Raw genomic sequence first — 20292 nt, 5'->3', positions numbered from 1 at the left:
GGGACATCCAGAGGCTAGCAATATGACCATGGTAAACCTTATTCCGTAACACACGGGAGCAGGTAACGAGTTACAAGTTGTTACACTAAACCATGCTTATAATTTGAACAACGATTTTGAAGCAAGTTCTACAGCATTGTGGTAATAAAGTTTAACATGAGTTCGAAGTTTTTCGTGAAACTGCAGTTTGTGTATGAAAAAGGCAGAATGAAGTATAACAAAGTTTGCGCTCCTTTTACTATCGATCAAAAAATATTGTCTCGTCAAAATATATTCCCAGAAGATTCACCATATATAGATGATTCAGCTGTAAGACAGTATGAAAAAGTGCCAGAACGATGTTTTGGATTGGGCTTTCGCTAATTTTTATGTAGTTAGGGGCCATCCAGAAACCACGTGGTCATATTTTTGAAGATTTTCAACCCCCCTCCCCCCATGTGGTCTATCGTGGTCATTTGGCAGACAACCCATCCCCCCCCCTTTGACCACGTGGTTTTTTTCAAGTACAAAAATTTAAAAAAAAACCTTGTGTAACTAAATCATATGGTTAATCTGATCAATTTTGAAGATGGACAATTTCAATTGATTCAAAATTAAACTAAAACCCAGCATGGAAATTATAACTTTTCATTATTTCGAAGATTTTATGATGTTATCATGTTGTAATGTGTATCAGGTATTAGGTTATCTAGAAATCGCATACCTTCGATGCATCAGGAGGATACAAAAAATGCGGACTCATGAATATGTTATAAAAATTTCGAGAAAAATTTGTAATGGTTTAGAAATTTTCCAAAATATCCCTATTTTTTTAATTTCTTTATTGGTGATTTTTTAAATACATAATTGCAATTTTTGCTTTTACAAGTGCTAATTTATTATTGTTTTGTGGAAAATTTTCAACTGTTTATGGAAATTTTGCATTATTTGCAGTAATTCTATATTTATTTAATACTCATACCCTGATTTCTTTATTGGCAATTTCCAATTCTATTATGGAAAATTTCTATTTTTCTCTAATAAATAATCTAGAGCTGGGTCATCTCTCAAAATTTCTAATTCTTCATTGAAATTTTATTTTGATATTGACTCGTAGAATCCAATGATGCCATACTAAACATATTTTCTCGGTCACTCTGATGTCTTTCGAATGATTTCCCAAGGAACTTCTATTCCATATCTCGAATATGCTTCAGTCAATGGTCCTTTCATAAGCGACTCATAGAAGAATGAATGTATTATAAATCAATTATCATTTTGGAGTTCAGATCATTCGATTTATCCAATTAACCAAATTATGAATGATGTATGATATAATATCCCATTAGGTCCATTGGGTTGATATGACAATTGTTATTTGTACAAGCTACTACAGACTTTTTAGTTAAGAAAATTATTTTGAGCTTTTTAATGGAATGTCTTTACTTGTCATAAGACGAGTTTGTACCTTCCCATTTAATTCCACCACTTGATTGTACCTTGACAGATACGTATTTCGACCTCAACAGTAAGGTCGTCTTCAGTGTTTCGTACTTGACTCGACTTAGGTTATACAAAACTTTTAGGTTTTAAAAACGTCCTGGAAGTCGTAATGTTTGAACTACTTAATCATTCAAGTCCGTGAACCCAGTGCTTCTAAGGCCCTACAAAAAAGGCATAGTCATTGTGCAGCTTGATGTTGACTCAAGATAATTTTGGGTACCTTGTCTCTTAGATCTCATGTTAATGGAAATTAGGATCATATTCTTATTTCATCGGATTGGGTACATACCGATGATGAGGACATTACAAATGTCATGATTGATCCCGAGAAGTCGTGGGCTGAACTTGAGAGCAATCACTGGCTTAACGTTCAGGATGACCCATCTTATCTGAGTGTTCAGAATGATTCAAAAATTTCAACTTCATTTGCATGCTCTTAGAATCGAAATCTTCCCAAAGTTTCGGATAACTGAGTTTTCAGGGTCAGTGAAATTTGAGCTCCCATATTTTTTCTGTAAAACCAATATCTAGATGAACAATTTTACTGAAGAAAATGGTGGTCTAGCTCTCTTTGTGATTTAATAGACAATCTAAAACGCTGGGCATATATGACCCATCAGTCCTGAAAGGGTTGAGATTTGTTTTAGAATTCAATTTCAATCGTTATTATAACACTATTTATTTCCCTAGATTGTTTTAGAAATTGGAGTGTTTTTTCTGGAACACTGCCACTTTTTTCATATCGCTGGACTCTTCTTAGTTCTAAGACCCTTTTATGAATTTAAAAGCATTTTATTTAGAATTTCATGTTGATTTTTTAAATGCAAACTTCTCTATGACATATCCTTTTTCATACGCACTACTAGAATTTTGTGCATTATTGATCGAAAAATTTAAAATGCACCTAAATGTTCTAATTAGGTGCATTATTAAATTTTCGATCAATTAGCCTAATTATTCAATATCATATCATAAGAACTAGGCTTCTCAATCCTGAATAATTGCCTACATTTATTGCTTGGATGAATTTTAAATTCCAAAATCTTCCTAATTTTCAAGAATAATTATTCTGGAGTTGCAAGGGAAACACTTCAGAATACTTAGAAGAAATTCTTCGGAGTCTCCACGGAAAAATCTTCAGTATTTCAACGACTTTTTTTCGAAATTCTGTGGAAGAGTTCCTAAAAAAGATTCGGTAGAAATTTTGAAGAACTAGAAGAATCCGTAGAAGGATACTAAATGCATATTTACGATGAAAATTCCAATAAACATCAAATTCCGAAGAACTTCCGGTATAAATTAGAAAAAAAATCCAGCTAACTTTTTTTACAGAATCTCTAAAGATTTCTTTTCAAAATCCTGGGCAAATTTAATAAATCTTCAAAGGAAATTCTTCTAAATTTCCAATGGAAATTTTTTTCGTTTTTCAAAAAAAAATTTAGAAATTTTCAGCAGTTTTTTTCATTTCCAAAAGAAATTATTTGGAGTATACCAAAATATTTCCGATGGAAATTCCTAAGATTTTCCAGTAGAAAATCGAAAAAAAGTTCATCTAAAACACCAATAATGAATTTCCCGAGGATATTTCGATGTTTTTACAAGTGGAAATAACGAAAAAAATTGCACTTTTGTAGTACTTGTGAAGGTTGTACTTTAGAAGCAATTCCAATAGGAATTCCTTAGAAAATTAAATCAAAATTTTAAAGACTTCTGATGTGAAAATTCCTTACAAATTTAAAATCATTTCTTGTGCTTCTTTGCATGGTAAAGATTTGAAGCAATGTTTAGCTGAACCTACAAAGAAATCAAAATGACTTTCCGAAGAAGAATGAATTTCCAATGAAATTTTGGAAGAATTTATGGCGCAAATTAAAAAAAAAACACGAACCTTGAGAATTCTAAAGATTTATTCTTTGATATAAAAAAAAACACGAACCTTGAGAATTCTAAAGATTTATTCTTTGAAGATAATCCATAGACTCTTCCGTGGAAATTCTAAATAATGCCTCGAATAAAAAAATATTTGGAAAATTTAAAAAATGTGATAGGATTCACAAAGAGCGTAAAAAATTTCTTTTCAAAATTCCAAGTTTAAAAATGAAAATCCAAAACAAAAAATCAACGGTAATATCAAAGTGTTTCATGTGGAATTGGCTATTTAATTTCTAATGAAAATTCAGAAGATTTTTCTTGAAAAATTTAGCAGTCTTCTTCTTCTTCTATGGCTCCATATTCCAACTGGAAGTTGGTCTGCTTTTCAACTTAGTTTATTCTATTAGCATTTCCTCAGTTATAAATTGAAAGTTTTAAATGCCAGCAATTGTACGATTATATATCTTGTGTAGCAAGTACGAAGGATACATTATACTTAGGGTGTCGACAATGTTTGACACCCGAAAACATCCTAGACAGGAACGAGAATCGAACTCGTCATATCTGGATTGGCAATCCTACGCCTTTGCTCGTAAGGCTAACTGGAGACTGAACATTTTGAAGTGCACTCCCTAAAATGTTAGAAAAACTTATTTTGGAAATGAAATAGAATTTCTGGTGAAAATTCGGAAGAACTTGTCGAAGAAATTCATTAGAATGTAAAAAAAAAATATGAACATTTTTTCCACCGAAAATTATATGTATTTCCCACGAGACTGTTTTGAATATTCAGACAGGATTCACATGGAATTTTTTTCGGCATTTACACTGGAGATGTTTTGTTTTTTTTTCATGACCAATTTGTAGCAAAATTTACAAGCAAAATTTTCCAGAGAGAATTGTTCAAAAACATTCTGAATGCTAGCACTTTATCAGGATTGTATGAAGTAAGGTCAAAGTTTTTACAGGAAATTTTTTACTGGATTTTTCCTGAATATCCACAAGACATTCTTTTGAAGATTTTTCTTGAATTATTGTAAAAACATGAACAGTTTTCAAAATTGTAGCTGTAGTCCGCTGATGCAAAAGTGTCGTGCCAAAACCATCTGCGGCGGAATTTTAAAAATATTTTTCATTTTTCTTTCCCAATTTTTTGGTGAAAATTGAGACTGAAACGCAACCTGCTTTTCGTTTATTTTTTTATGGAAATAGGATCTAAAGCTAAGTTGGCCAAATAACTCAGATATGCATCGGCGTTGCGACCGACGCTGCGTTACCGGGTTTTCTCGATGCTTAATGCAAAATTCTTTTTAACACTGAGTTGAAAAGACGCTACGTGGGCATCGGCCCTAAGATGCGCTTTGCGTTTAATGATTAAATCATTAAATTTTGATGATTTGTATTTTTACACCGCTATTGTTATTTACCAAAAATTTTCGTGTTAAAAAAAAACCACGTGGTTCGAGAGCAACACCCCCTCCCCCATGTGGCTTATCGTGGTCATTTTCCAAACCCCCTCCCCCTATATGACCACGTGGTTTCTGGACGGCCCCTTAGACGTGTGAATATTGGTTTTGGCACGTTGAAAAATTAACACAGTTTTTCGGCAAAAAAAATGTTCTAATAAATTACAAGACAGACAATTATTTGGAATCACAAAGCTTATGAATCTTTTTAAGAAAAAATGTTAAAAAAAAAACTTAAGGTATCCAAAATTATGATGACGTTTTTAAAATACGATACGAAATAACATTTTTAATTGAAACAAATTTAAATACATATAGAGTCCATTTGCCATTTGTTTTTTCGAGACCCTGATCTCAGTTTCATTAAAAACATTAACTCATATATAACAAGAATTTTACCGAACCTAAGTTTCCTAAGTTTCAAGTTTCGTAAAATGTGATCCAAAATCTTGAATTTGATGCAGAAATTGCTTTGGAAAAATCTGAATTTTTTTTAAAGAAATTTCAACGGAAGTTGATTTTCTGTGGAAAACATAGTGAAAATTTCTAGGATTTTTTTTCAGAAATTGTGCAGAAAATGCTTAAATCCTTGTGAAATCTTTCTCCAGGAGTTCAAAGGAAATTCCAACAGAAATCCGATGGCGAATGTCAGCACAAAAACTTCCGGAAATTCTTTCATACCATAAATTCAAGGCAGAATATTTTGTAGACATTCCTTCTGTCTCTTTCAGAAATTTCCGCTGAAACTGCACGTCAATTACTATAAAAACTTCTCTGCGAATACTTGAAAAAAAAAATCTCCTTCAAATACAAGCTAATTTTTAATGAACTCCGGTAGAAATCTTTTTGAGAATTCCTGTAGATATTGTTTGGTGAATTCCTAAGAAAAACCTTCCGAAAATTATTTCCCAAATTTAAGGCGGAATTTTTACGGAATTTTACATAAAGATTTATGCGGTCATCGCTACAGAAACTACCGTGAAAGTTCCTCTAAGAGAAACAAAGTTAGGAAGCTTTTTATAACGAAGGTAGATTTTTCTCTAGATACAGGCAACTTACCCAACTTAGGAAGTAGTGCGCTGGATTCGCCTAAGAAGCGCAGATAAAACTTCGGAAGAAAGTTCGGTTCGGAAGTCCCGATGTCCGAATTCTAATGTGGTGCTACGCCGACAATACCATGCGGTGTGGTTCGTCGTAGAGGGGTTAATCAATCAGAATTCAAGAAATATCTCGGAATTAGGGGGAATGACGGCTTTGGCAGGTTTTGTCCTATTATTGGCAGGGGGGTTTTTTATGTCTGACTATGCTCAAATTTGGCCTAAACATTCTTTGCATATCAAAGAACATTGTGGCCAAATTTTATAAAATTTGGCCGACAAAAACCCCACTGCCAATAATAGAGCAAAACCTGCCAAAGCCGTCTTTCCCCTATATGTCAAAATTGACTTGACAAAAAAAAAACCAACTTAATTCACCGAGTAATGATACTGCCTTTCTCGTATTTAGTCAAGACACCAACCTTATATGACGCTTGTATGGCTCGAATCGATGTACCATTTTCTTTATAACTTTCAAACGCAACCGTCGATCTTTATCAAATTCAATAGTGATCAACTAGGTTTTGCCCTCTGTCTAATAAAACTTGTTGAGAGAAAATCGGTTAAGCATTACTATATGAAAAGTTGTCTAATGTTTTTCTTAGCTTTTGTGCACACACATACGCACACACATACACACGGACAGACAGACATGTGCTCAGTTCGTTGAGCTGAGTCGATTGGTATATGACACTATGGGTCTCCGGGCCTTCTATGAAAAGTTCGTTCTTGGAGTGAAATGATAGCCTTTCGGTACAACTTTGTTGTACGAGAAAGGCAAAAATGAATATTCAGAAACGATGAAAAATGACAACAAGTGAAGTTCTTACCCTTATAATGCTTGTTAAACGAGTGCTCAAGAGTATAATGCATTCAATAATGGCTTGGAAATATCCAAAAAAAAAATGAGTAAGCATAGACTTCAAATGTGGACAACAACATTTTGCTATCGAAAACAAAATTCTACGCTCCCTATTTATTAAATTTCTACCCAAAACTAAATCCGCGCGAAGTCTCAACCGTTATGTAAATCCGCATCAAATCCGCGAGAATAGCAAAAACCGCGAAATCCCCGTAGTCGTAACAATCCTGCGCTTTATATACGGCGTTCCCTAAACGTATGCCCAAACTTCGCTGTGTGGTCTCTCTGTGTCTCTCGAACCCGAAGTCCATGGTTCGAACCCACTCTGCCTTTCATAAGACGGCCTTGGAGCAATTTTTCAAACTTTATATATTTTGCTAACAGATTTACAACCAAATCAAAGGTTGATGATAACGGTAGGTACAAATGAATTTTATTTTGAACTTTTTTTTACAAACGGTGGTGCAAAAATAGTGACTTTAGTGACCATTTTCTGAAAAATAGTGACTTTAGTGACTTTTGGATGCAAATAGTGACTTTTTAGTGACTAGGCTCAAAATAGTGACCAAGTCACTAAAAAGTGACTTGCTACCAGCCCTGCCAGGGAAGTCGAGACAATTTCCAATCCGAAAATTGCCTAGACCGGCACCGGGAATCGAACCCAGCCACCCTCAGCATGGTCTTGCTTTGTAGCCACGCGTCTTACCGCACGGCTAAGGAGGGCCTCTTTCTCAGTGGTTAATGAGATAAAAAAATTGCTTCCATCCTCAAAAATGTAACGATTTTCGAAAACATGTTTCACTGGCCAAAACGCCCCAATGTAGGCAGGACGATATGCCCTTACCAACTGGACACAAGCGCAGCGAGCCTGCAGCAGTTGCTTCCAAATTGTATGGAAAATATTGAAATGTAATTCACACCTGCTTGAATGGACCTATGTTGGTTTTTTAATGTCAAGCGCATAAGAATTTGTAGCCTTTTTATTATGGGATTGATAAAATACTAATGAAGGGCTATGAAACGTCTTTGGTTGAGGTGGGGCGTATTGCCCAGGCACTTTTTAAAATTCGTTTTTCCACGACTTTTCAAAAAAGCTTTATTACGTGTTATCTGTAATATTTTTATATGACTACTCACGGGCAATGCATTTGCGACTTCCTGGACTACCAAATAACACAAAGTTTGCATAAATTACGTAGAAAAGTAAAAAGTTATCAAGGAGTTGCCTTAGGGGGGCATATTATACCGTCTTACCCTATGAATCCTTGGATCCAAGGCAGAGGGAAATACGTGGTGCGTATTATTAGTAACCGGTTTGGTTTCCACTTCGTTGTTATGTCGACGATTGTTGTTAGCAACTGGATATTGTGTCATATTTAGCTTTTGTAATAGGAAATGCAAAGTGTGCAAAGGAGCAATTGAAAGCGAGGATGCAAATGTATCAAATTTTAAATCATTTTTTCAAAGCATGATTTTAACCCGAAGACCCAAATCTTTGTTTCTGATCCAAATCGTCATTTTGATATCTCAAATAGAGTTTAGCACATTTTGGGCAATCAAAACATTCAATTCGTAATTAATGGAATTTAACATTTTAAATTTCTAGAATTGAAGAAAAAATCTTGAATTTATTACCAAAAAGTTTGAACGTTCTGATTCAATATTGGAATATAGGAATTTTTAAAGTTTTGGTACTTATTGTACAATGGTTTTCCATGTAACATGTTAAAAAATATCTTGGAGTATATCATTCACCATCATAACCTTTGATTATATTAGGTTACTTAATTTTTGTGCCTCACACACCCCATCTACTAAAATCAAACAATTTAGTTTGAATGCGACTGAGTAGAAAATATTGAAGTGTAAATTGTTTCAGCTTCATTAAAAACTTTGAAGATTTTGAATGTAATTTGACGAAATTTTATTTTTTTCCCGTTACATGTCCTGAATTCCCGGTTTTTCCCGCTTTTTTTCCCGGTGACTTCGATTTCCCGTCTTTTTCCCGCTTTTCCCGTTTTTCCCGGTTCGGTGGCCACCCTGCTTCTAATACCAATTTCTGCATCTCCTCTTCACGATACATTCTTAAAACACTCAAATACACGACGTTATTCGTTGAAATTAACATTTTAAAGTCTGACTGAATAATCCCTATAGTAGACCCCCTGGGGGTCCATAATAGGAATTTGATTCCCCGTAATCGACACTTTATTTGATTTTATGTTCCGTTTCGGAGCGTTCTTCTTCCCTATTATGGACCCCCTAAAATATTCCTATAATGGACACTCTTTTTTGGGTTTTGTCATACAGATTTAGAGATAAATCACATGATTTTATTTGTCGAAATTTTACCATTTTATTTGCAGTTGTATTGCCATTAGCGTTGTACACGCATATAAAGCTATGAAAATGAATGCAAAGCCTAGAGCAAAATATTTCGTGCAGTGGAGTGTGTCACATGGTCTTCATTAGTACGAGCAGTTTTCTTACTGCTTGTCTCGTAAGCTCTTTGTGCAATGATGATGTACCATATAGAAAGAACATCAAATCAATTCTTTTACCAATGTACCTACAAAGACTATCCTGATATTGAACAGGTGCTTGGAAAAAAATCATACAGATCTAAGCCTTCTGCAACCGCAACTGATTTTTACAGTCATCCACCACCAACAGAACGTGCAGTTCAACCGCAAGCATTGAGCAATATCTCGTATTTTACAATGGGGTGAGCTTGCGGATTATGCCCAGGTCTACCACAGTGATTCCAAGTGGAATGACTGACATGTAAAGTGGATTCATTCACATGCCAATCAAGGCAAGCATCGTTCCGGTTAGCAGAACTCAACCACGGAATCTTCCAGATCTACTCCTCTCTTCTCATCTTCGTAGTCGATTTTCAATTACAAGCAACGACGAGTGCTTCTGTGCTGCATTGAAATAAATGTTGACGCGACATCGGGTCACATCTGAAGACGATTATAAATATTATTATCAAGCTAGTATTATATAAGTGTGGACCCCTTGTTTCTGCAAAGATCTATATATATGTATAGTTTAAGAACTCTCTTCATTTTAGTAATGAATAGACACCGATACTTCCTTAAGACTGGCGGCAAACTCGGAAAAAACTTTTAGATTTTGAAGCTGCAACGTAAATAAATATTGGTCAGTCGAAAATGATTGTGGAGTGACGAAAATCAAAATGTTTAAGCAATACAAAGACCTATTATGTGTAAAGTTGGTTACAAATTTCCATATCTTCCGTGCATACAAGGGCAAAAACCTCGCCGGGAGACTAGGTGGACATAAGAGGCAGACATGGAAAAGGATGGAGTATCGTAGTGGGTCAGAAGGATAAAAGAAACAGATGAAGCGAAAAAAGGTAGCAGAACAGGAAAGAAAAGACCCCACCTCGTAAGAAGACGCAGAAGGGGGAAGCTGTTCTAGTAAAGGCTAACAACGCTACGACGTATGCAGCGCTTCTGAAAAAATAGAGAGATCCGGATCTGAGGGAGTTAGGCGAAAACATAATAAGGACTAGGTGCTAGAACGTACAAGAGACATCGGCACACGTGGTCTTCATATGTCCAAGGTTTGAGGCAATACGAAAGAAAATATCCGGTTTGAGCTTGGAGAATGTCGTCGTGTAGAGAAAAAAGTACGTAGAATGCAGTCGACATGGATTTCTCGCGCATATTATCCGCATTGTAAAGGAAATGGTGTAACGATCAATGAGATCGGTATCGGGAGAAATTCTTTTGTCGGGGAATTCTCCTTCGGCGTAAGGTAGATCCAGACAAAGGTTGCATAACTAAAATTTAACAAATAAACCCATGTACGAGACGAGTCAAAGGCAAAAAAAAATAAACCCCCACACACACATACTCGCAGCTTCGATATACTGAGATACGTTATACGGGAAAAGCCAGAACATATCTTCAAGAGAACATTTTTTTTTACAATGGAAACCTAACTTACCGACTGTGGATGGCGCTGATGGTGCCGATGGTACGGATAATGTCGGTGGCGGAGGTGACGATGAGCTGGGCTCGTTGTTGGTCGTCGATGTTGCGGTTTCCAGTTCGACTGCCTTACGTTTCGGCGAAGGACTGCGGGGATTATCGTGCTGTGACTCCCGCGTCGTTGCTGCTGCCTTTGGTGAGGACGCTGCTGTTGGCGGTGGACTTGCCGATCGTACTGTCGGTTCTGGTTTGTTAGGCCTCTTCAGCTGGGTTGATTGCACCATCGATTGATTGCAAGTATCGCACTGCTCTGGACCGGGTTCTAAGGTTATGAGATGTTTGCATGCTCTGCATGCAGTACAAAGCGTCTCCAAAAAGTCAGAAAGCCCATTGTTCCCCTTCTGCCGGATGCTTCCGGGAATTTTCACCGTGAAATTCTTGCCAGCTGCCGTTACAATATGCACTTCTCCGTCCAGACCGAAAAGTAGCGGAGACAATTGGGAATGATCTTTGGAAGCGGCTAATACCTCTTGTAGGCAAAGTTTCGCCAACGTCTGATGATTCGGAGCGGTTACCATCGATGGTAACTTAGAGCTATTAATGAATGGTCCACCTTTGCACCTACTGTGGAAATGTGCCGTAACTGGGCTGGTTGGGGTCATCGAGTCCGGCTCAGATATCATGGTATAGGAAGAACGTGATGCTTTCGATCGACTTCCGCTTCCGTCCATTTTATTCTTCTGACCCGGTGGTTGCATAGGATGGCAACTTTTAGCACACCAGCCCACGGGAAATATATCCCGCGAATCGTAACGGCACCAATAATCGAATGCCCCCCGCCAACCATCGAATGTTACATGGATTTGATCCTCTTTCACAGCATCCACTGTTGCACAGCAAATCAGTTGCGGGTTTTTCTTATCGACGGCTTCCAGTTTCTGTCCAACCTGAGAGAAGTAAATGTGAGACAATGGATTAGAATTGATTATTTAAAGCTTAAAGTTTGCATATTACCTGAAATAAATTGCACTTCGGCGTTGGTGGCTCCGGCATGAAGATATGGGCCGGAGCCATCGGAGCTCCATTGAGAGTTTTTAACAGAAACGTCGGCCAACTGCTGGCGTTCATACGAAATCCGAGGGGCGGCTGCAGCATCTCTCCCGTTTGTTCACAGTGGCCGATGGGGTGAATTTCCGTAGAATCTACCAGCCGCCAAAAGTCATTCTTATTGTCGCTGCCGTCAAGTCGTAGCCGCAACCGAGAACCAAGCACTCCGACCACACTGGCTATGCAGGTTGAGGTGACATTCCGTGGATCGAGGGCCTCCAGCTTCATGCCTATTTTGAACTCATTCGTAGGCGGTACCAACGCTTGCTTAAAGCATTCAGCTGGAGCCGGGACGCTACCGGATTCGCGCAGATACTCGGTCCAGTCGAACACGTGGAAGCTTTCGTACTGGAAAGGGCCGGTTGTCGTCGTGGTAGTTACCTGTGTACGAATAGCAATACGCATTTAGTTGATTGGAACAAACGACTGATTCATAGGATGGAACTTTTAAGGGAAAAAAAAAATGATTTCTTAAATCAAGGCTGACAAAACATCAACGACTGCATTTTTGTGTCGTCGAATTTGTTAAAAGTTAAGTTTGGAGACGGCGCTACAATTCGGTATGCAAAACTTATATTCCAAATACCAAACAAATACCATTTGACACTAGTTTGGCTCTCCGCCGCCAATTTTAGATGTAGTGCAATGACATGTTATAGGATCTATCATGTTTATATATTTTTTTATTTGTAATTCAGTTTATTTTGTCAAAATTTTGTCGAATTCAAAAATCTAAGGTTAAATGAAACTCCAAATCGTTGACATCAATTCTTCCATAACTAAGATTAACGTAGCAAATGGCAAATGTAATTAAGTAGCATAAGCATAACAAGTTTTGTTGGATTTGGCGGGGAATGTGGGAAAATTTTGAAAGGATTAATTTGAGGTCAGGATTGTCTGTTGCCCAAGGGCTTGACGATCCCTCCCCAGGCCATCTGCGAGTTGTGGGGCTTGCCTAGGATGTGGTGGGGTTTGACAGTGGGCCCTGTTAAATCTCTATAAAAAACTGCATGTATCCGCAAGTGGGCCCCACCAAAGCGACCGTGTGCCGCTCAAAGCGCACAGGCCCAAGTCCTGGTGTTAGGTGGGACGATAAACAGCCCTGACACGACGGCCCTTCGACGAGACAGGAGCTTTGCGCAGGCCCAATCAGCCGCCTGGAAAACCAATCATTACGGACAATATAAGAGGTAATGCGACTCGATATAATCGGCAAAGACCTAGGCGACGAATACAGGATCACGATTGGAAGCTTGGAACATGGAATTGCAAGTCGCTAGGTTTCGCAGGTTGCGACAGGATGATCTACGATGAATTACATCCACAACTTCGACGTCGTGGCGCTGCAGGAGATTTGCTGGACAGGACAGAAAGTGTGGAAAAGCGGGCATCGAGCGGCTACCTTCTACCAAAGCTGTGGCATCACCAACGAGCTGGGAACCGGCTTCATAGTGCTGGGTAAGATGCGCCAACGCGTGATTGAGTGGCAGCCAATCAACGCAAGGATGTGCAAGCTGAGGTTTAAAGGCCGTTTCTTCAACTATAGCATCATCAACGTGCACTGCCCACACGAAGGGAGACCCGACGACGAGAAAGAAGCGTTCTACGCACAGCTGGAGCAGACATACGATGGATGCCCACTGCGGGACGTCAAAATCGTCATCGGTGACATGAACGCACAGGTAGGAAGGGAGGAAATGTATAGACCGGTCATCGGACCGGATAGTCTGCACGCCGTATCGAATGACAACGGCCAACGATGCATAAACTTCGCAGCCTCCCGCGGAATGGTAGTCCGAAGCACCTTCTTCCCCGCAAAAATATCTACAAGGCCACATGGAGATCACCTAACCAAGAAACGGAAAACCAAATCGACCACGTTCTAATCGACGGTAAATTCTTCTCCGACATCACGAACGTCCGCACTTACCGCAGTGCGAATATTGAATCCGACCATTACCTCGTTGCAGTATGCCTGCGCTCAAAACTCTCGACGGTGTACAACACGCGTCGAAGTCGGACGCCGCGGCTTAACATTGGGCGGCTACAAGACGCTAGACTAGCCCAAGAATACGCGCAGCAGTTGGAAGTGGCACTCCCAACGGAAGAGCAGCTAGGCGCAGCGTCTCTTGAAGATGGCTGGAGAGATATTCGATCCGCCTCCGGATCAGAGAAACGACTGGTATGACGGCGAATGTGAGCAGTTAGTGGAAGAGAAGAATGCAGCATGGGCGAGATTGCTGCAAAACCGCACGAGGGCGAACGAGGCACGATATAAACAGGCGCGGAACAGACAAAACTCGATTTTCCGGAGGAAAAAGCGCCAGCAGGAAGATCGAGACCGTGAAGAGACGGAGCAACTGTACCGCGCTAATAACACACGAAAGTTCTATGAGAAGTTAAACCGTTCACGTAAGGGCCACGTGCCACAGCCTGATATGTGTAAGGACATAAACGGGAATTTTCTTACGCACTACGAAGAACACCTGAATGGCGATGTGGCAGACGAAGATGGCGGTATGGTGATGGACCTGGGAGAACGCGCGCAGGACATAATCTTACCGGCTCCGAATCTCCAGGAAATCCAGGAGGAGATTGGCCGGCTGAAGAGCAACAAAGCCCCTGGGGTTGACCAACTACCAGGAGAGCTATTTAAACACGGTGGTGAGGCACTGGCTAGAGCGCTGCACTGGGTCATTACCAAGATTTGGGAGGAGGAAGTTTTGCCGCAGGGGTGGATGGAAGGTGTCGTGTGTCCCATCTACAAGAAAGGCGATAAGCTGGATTGTAGCAACTACCGCGCAATCACATTGCTGAACGCCGCCTACAAGGTACTCTCCCAAATTTTATGCCGTCGACTAGCACCAACTGCAAGGGAGTTCGTGGGGCAGTGCCTGGCGGGTTTTATGGGCGAACGCTTCACCACGGACCAGGTGTTCGCCATTCGCCAAGTACTGCAGAAATGCCGCGAATACAACGTGCCCACACACCATCTATTCATCGACTTCAAAGCCGCATATGATACAATCGATCGGGACCAGCTATGGCAGCTAATGCACGAACACAGTTTTCCGGATAAACTGACACGGTTGATCAAAGCGACGATGGATCGGGTGATGTGTGTAGTTCGAGTTTCAGGGGCATTCTCGAGTCCCTTCGAAACCCGCAGAGGGCTACGGCAAGGTGATGGTATTTCGTGTCTGCTATTCAACATCGCTTTGGAAGGGGTAATACGAAGAGCAGGGATTAACACGAGTGGTACAATTTTCAATAAGTCCGTCCAGCTATTTGGCTTCGCCGACGACATAGATATTATGGCACGAAACTTTGAGAAGATGGAGGAAGCCTACATCAGACTGAAGAGGGAAGCTAAGCGGATCGGACTAGTCATCAACACGTCGAAGACGAAGTACATGATAGGAAGAGGTTCAAGAGAAGACAATGTGAGCCACCCACCGCGAGTTTGCATCGGTGGTGACGAAATCGAGGTGGTAGAAGAATTTGTGTACTTGGGCTCACTGGTGACTGCCGAAAATGACACCAGCAGAGAAATTCGGAGACGCATAGTGGCTGGAGATCGTACGTTCTTTGGACTCCGCAAGACGCTCCGATCGAATAGAGTTCGCCGCCGTACCAAACTGACAATCTACAAAACGCTCATTAGACCGGTAGTCCTCTACGGACACGAGCCCTGGAAGATGCTCGTGGAGGACCAACGCGCACTCGGAGTTTTCGAAAGGAAAGTGCTGCGTACCATCTATGGTGGGGTGCAGATGGCGGACGGTACGTGGAGGAGGCGAATGAACCACGAGTTGCATCAGCTATTGGGAGAACCATCCATCGTTCATACCGCGAAAATCGGAAGACTTCGGTGGGCCGGGCACGTAGCCAGAATGTCGGACAGCAACCCGGTGAAAATGGTACTCGACAACGATCCGACGGGCACAAGAAGGCGAGGTGCGCAGCGGGCAAGGTGGATCGATCAGGTGGAAGATGACTTGCGGACCCTCCGTAGACTGCGTGGTTGGCGACGTGTAGCCATGGACCGAGCCGAATGGAGAAGACTCTTACATACCACACAGGCCACTTCGGCCTTAGTTTGAATAAATAATAATAATTGTCTGTTGCGTGTATAATAAATGATTTATAAGGTAGGACGGGGCAAGATGAGCACTAGGGTGGCTCAAATTAGTATGGGAAAAACTTTTTTCAATTTTTTTGATGGGCCGCCCTCTTATTTGGTTCTTTTTGATGCCCTGATGCTCTGGACAAAATTTCAGCCAAATCGATCAACGTTTGGGCGGTGCTAAACTCGTTGAAAGTTTATATACAAAAATGTATGCAGAAACATCCAAAAATAGTGAATTACAGTTTGACGGCATGACTTACGATGAAGAACTATGATGCTCATTCAGATGTAGAAGAATTTTATACACAATGTTATGCAAAAAATCGCGAGGAGATTAGAGTTTATTAGGCAGGCCGAGGAAATCCTGGAAAGGTAGTGGGTTTTATCAACTCAATTTTGCCGGACTGGGAAAAGACGCGTCTTAGGTTGTTTACTTGATTAATGGTGATAAACCTTCAAGGTGAAGTTAATAGTAATCAGGGGTAGGTATACCACAAAAGTTCAACTCAACGGACGCAGTGTTTCTACGCCCCAACAAAAAAAAGGTCTGTTGAGAAGATTTCTGATTGAAGCGAAAGAAATTTTGGAGGCGTTGCTGCATATGCGCTACGAGCTGAACTTCAGAATATTTCGCTAGTTCTAGAATAGCACTATGGGGCACCCCAAGAATTTTCTCATGAATCATTTCATATCTGTGAACTCCTGCGTATGCTGAGCATATTTTTATGTGCGTATTACCTTTCTCTTGTATGGTAGAATTCAAGACCTGAACTCATGAATGTTTTGAATGAATTAGAATGTCTCCAATAGTATTCCCAACAAATGAATTTCACCACCACATTTGTTTGTGATGTTTTACTCTCCTGTCTGACACGATTTGGTATATTACGTGACAAGATTTCAAAAAATATGACCAGAGGTATGGTCAATAATAAATAAGGAATATATGGCTTTCAATATCGGTAACTACAGTAATAAGATTAATGTGAAACGTTCAAACTCTCTTCTACTTTATATATTTCATTTATCTATCTTATTTTGTGACGTTAGAGCTTGATGGCACTTGATTATTGAAATAATTTGGCTATACATAATAGCAAAAAATAACTAAAAACAGACATTTATGATTCTTTTGAACGCGGGGAGGGATCGAGGAAGCCGGTTCCTAGGTTAAAAAAGTTCGAGGTCATGAAAATCGTTTAGCGCATTACTGAGAACGAGCACTTTAAACGAGGTGAGTGTCGTTCAGGCGTCACAGTAGAATGAAAATTGACAAACTTAAACACAAATAGAAAAACATACTAGGAAGGCGTTAGTAGCAAACACTTTCGTACATAACTGGTATAGAAAGAATTTGCCTATGTTGCTGAAAAGTCATAGTGATAACACCGTTTAAAAATTAACCAAATTCTTTTTTAATTTAACTGATCGTGAACATAAAGGGCATTTAATTTCTCTAAATTTGAGAGGCGATAGTATTTTAAAATTATTCTTAAGTAAGTTAAACTAAGCTGTTTATTAAAAATTGCAACCGATTTATGCAAATAACGAATCCATTAGCAACACTCATAAAGACCTCTGTACCATGAGGTCCTGGAGACTAAACTATCAATAATTATTGTAAGTTTGATAAGAGACATTATTCGTATAAAAACGCATAAACAAAAATACATTTTCTATATTTAGGTGTCAAAAAGGTGGCAAGGTGAATTCGAATAGTTTTCAAAATAGTTGCATGATAATCGTTTCACTAAAAAGCAAAGGAATATCTAATTGATGTAATCCGCCGACACATCCCATTTGAAAACTGACCACCGTGGGGAATTAAAACGGTTGAAAAAAACTCACCGGACTGATTCGGGTCGGTTCTCGTCCAGGCGAATTCCCATTGCTCTTCCGGCCGTTGTTGTTATTGTTGTTGCTGCTGTTGCTGTTGTTATTATTGTTGTTGTTGTTATTTCCATTGATTTTGGAAACCGCCGATGACGTGCCAGATGACGAAGTTGTATTGGCAGCGGCCATTCCCGAAGAGAGGGAAGTCGCTTTCGGGCCATCACAGGAGGACTGGGACGCCGGATGGGCTCCACTGCCAACCGTTGCCTTTTTTTGGTGCTTCTTCATGCAGAATGTCGAGCAGTAGTTCGGTTTCGGTGCATTAGCCCGTATCACATTATCGCACTGGATGCAAGCTCCCTTACTGTACGCTTTTCGGAACTCAAGGATGCAAGTCTCCGAGCAAAATTCCTTCTTACCGTTTTGCGTTGGCAGCACGTACTTGAGAGGATTTTTGTGCTCGCCACACCAAATGCAAGAACTAACACTGCTGCTACTGGAGGATGTTCCGTTGCTCCCCGCAGAGCTACTTCCGCCCGTCAATTTGCGGGGAGTCCTTCCGGAACTGGAATGCCCGTTGCTGTTCCGCCTGTCCGAGCTTGATTCTGTGCCGTTGTTGCCACTGCTGCTGGATATGTTGTTGCTGTTACTATTTGGCGACGAGCTTCCAGATGCGGACATCACAAAACAGTATCCTCTAATTGCTGCTAGCAATCCCACGAAGGTCCTTTGGTATCGACTGACTGCCTCTAATCGATAGGAAGTCGTCCTTTTGAACTACTTGCCCAAAAACGTCAAAATCACAAAATCAAAACAGTCTCGTTCTTGTTCTTCTGGCAAATTCGACACGATTACCATCCCTTTTTCGTTTCATTCACCAGCGGTAATCGATTTCAGACCACTTTTTTCTCTTTGTATGACTCTTCCTTGCGTTTCCCCTGACAGCACTGCCGGAGTTTGTTCACTTGTTTTCTTTTTTCTCACATCGCGGCGCCAAACATTTCAATTTAAATTTTACCAAAACTTGTGCGTGTGCTGCGAATTTTAGCAATACTCACGAGAATTGATCTAAAATTTGCGACGAATTGCGAGTAATTTACGCATTTTATCGGCACCCAAACTGATTAAAAATCCACTTTTTCTTCCACTCTTCTTTCCCAGCGCAGGTTTCCAAACGAAAGTAAACTAGAGATGCTCTGTTACACTGGGGACTACGTGATTGTCGAATAATTTATTCATTTCAAATTGCACTTGAGTTTTGATAAACTTGTAATACTGAACACTGGTTACTTCACAGAAACTTTATATTTATTTTTCCTAGTAAGAAAATATTATCAATTTATTATATTTGTATACAATCCTTAAAAAAAACGCCAACATGTTTAAATATTCTTCGATTCTATTGAAAACAAAAAACGGAGCATCCCTTGTCGAGTCGAAATGAGAGGATGCATTTTGTCAAACTTTATTTATCTTTGCTCTCGCTTTGGCTCCTGTGTAGCGGTTTGCTTGCGTCGAAAGCTTTTGATGCTAGCTCGCTTTACCTAGAAGGCTTAGCGGCGCACAGATTGCAACTTGTCCTGCTTGCACATTTTATGACGCGGTGCCCGTTTTGGCTTTTGCGGCTTCCATCAGGGTTGTGACTTCATCGAGATTTTTGTTTGTTTCTCTGAGGTATACACGGATAAAAATGAAAAAGCTAATTTAGCTTATTTTTTTCCCTGTGTATAAAATAAATTGTAAAATTTTAATCATACTTTATGTTTAGCTTAATTTTAATTTATTTTTAAATTAATTTTATTTGAATACAATAAAACACATATAAAATTAACAAAAGTTTAATTTTGTTAATTTTATATGTGTTTTATTGTATTCAAATAAACAGCACTTTTATTTCGAAATCTGCCAGAATAGCAATACATTTTTATCAAGGGCCTCATACGCCTGTCACTGGCGAACAAAGCTCGTGTACTCTGCATCGAAGCTTAAGAGCCCCGCACATAGCATACGTTTGCGTTGCGTTTGACAGTTTTCCTATGGGAAATGTGTCAAACGCAACGCAAACGTATCCTATGTGCGGGGCTCTTTACACACTTAAAATAGATTTCGCTGTTCGGTAATTTTTTTGACGAAAAACTTCGGTAAATATAAAAAATTACAGTAAGTTCGGCAAACAAGAATAATTTTACCGGATATTGGTAACATTTTACCGAACAAATTGTAATTTCAAAATTATTTGACAGAGTTCGGTAATTAAACTTACAGTACGTTCTGCAAAATCGAAGAAACGCCGTACATGGTAAAATAAATACCGAACAAACTGCAAAACAACTTCTATGTTACAGAACTACGGTAAAGCATCGAACTGTCAAAGCCATTTTTGTTTCATCAGAAATTGTGTACATCTAGCGATCTTCAATACATTTAGAAACGTTGAAGCAGTTTACATCTTTTTCTTTATAAAACATGTTAATATGTTGAA

The 20292-nt window shown here is 39.5% G+C and overlaps 1 protein-coding gene across 1 annotated transcript in view; it reads right to left on the bottom strand.

The window, feature by feature from the left end:
- The window catches only part of LOC134225682 (polycomb protein Scm), a 35314-nt gene extending 16319 nt beyond the window's left edge, over positions 1-18995 (bottom strand). The window contains exons 1-3 of the mRNA XM_062705956.1: positions 17826-18995; positions 11756-12229; positions 10758-11688 (exon numbers count right to left, since the gene is read on the bottom strand). Of these exons, the coding sequence (XP_062561940.1) occupies positions 10758-11688; positions 11756-12229; positions 17826-18491 (2071 nt within the window). The 5' untranslated portion in view covers positions 18492-18995. The remainder of the gene's footprint in view (positions 1-10757; positions 11689-11755; positions 12230-17825) is intronic.
- Between the last annotated feature and the right edge of the window lie 1297 nt (positions 18996-20292).

This window comes from Armigeres subalbatus, chromosome 3 (assembly GCF_024139115.2).
Source record: "Armigeres subalbatus isolate Guangzhou_Male chromosome 3, GZ_Asu_2, whole genome shotgun sequence".
NCBI lineage: Eukaryota > Metazoa > Arthropoda > Insecta > Diptera > Culicidae > Armigeres > Armigeres subalbatus.
Note: the sequence above shows the minus strand (reverse complement) of the source record. Positions and strands in the feature narration are given on the sequence as shown.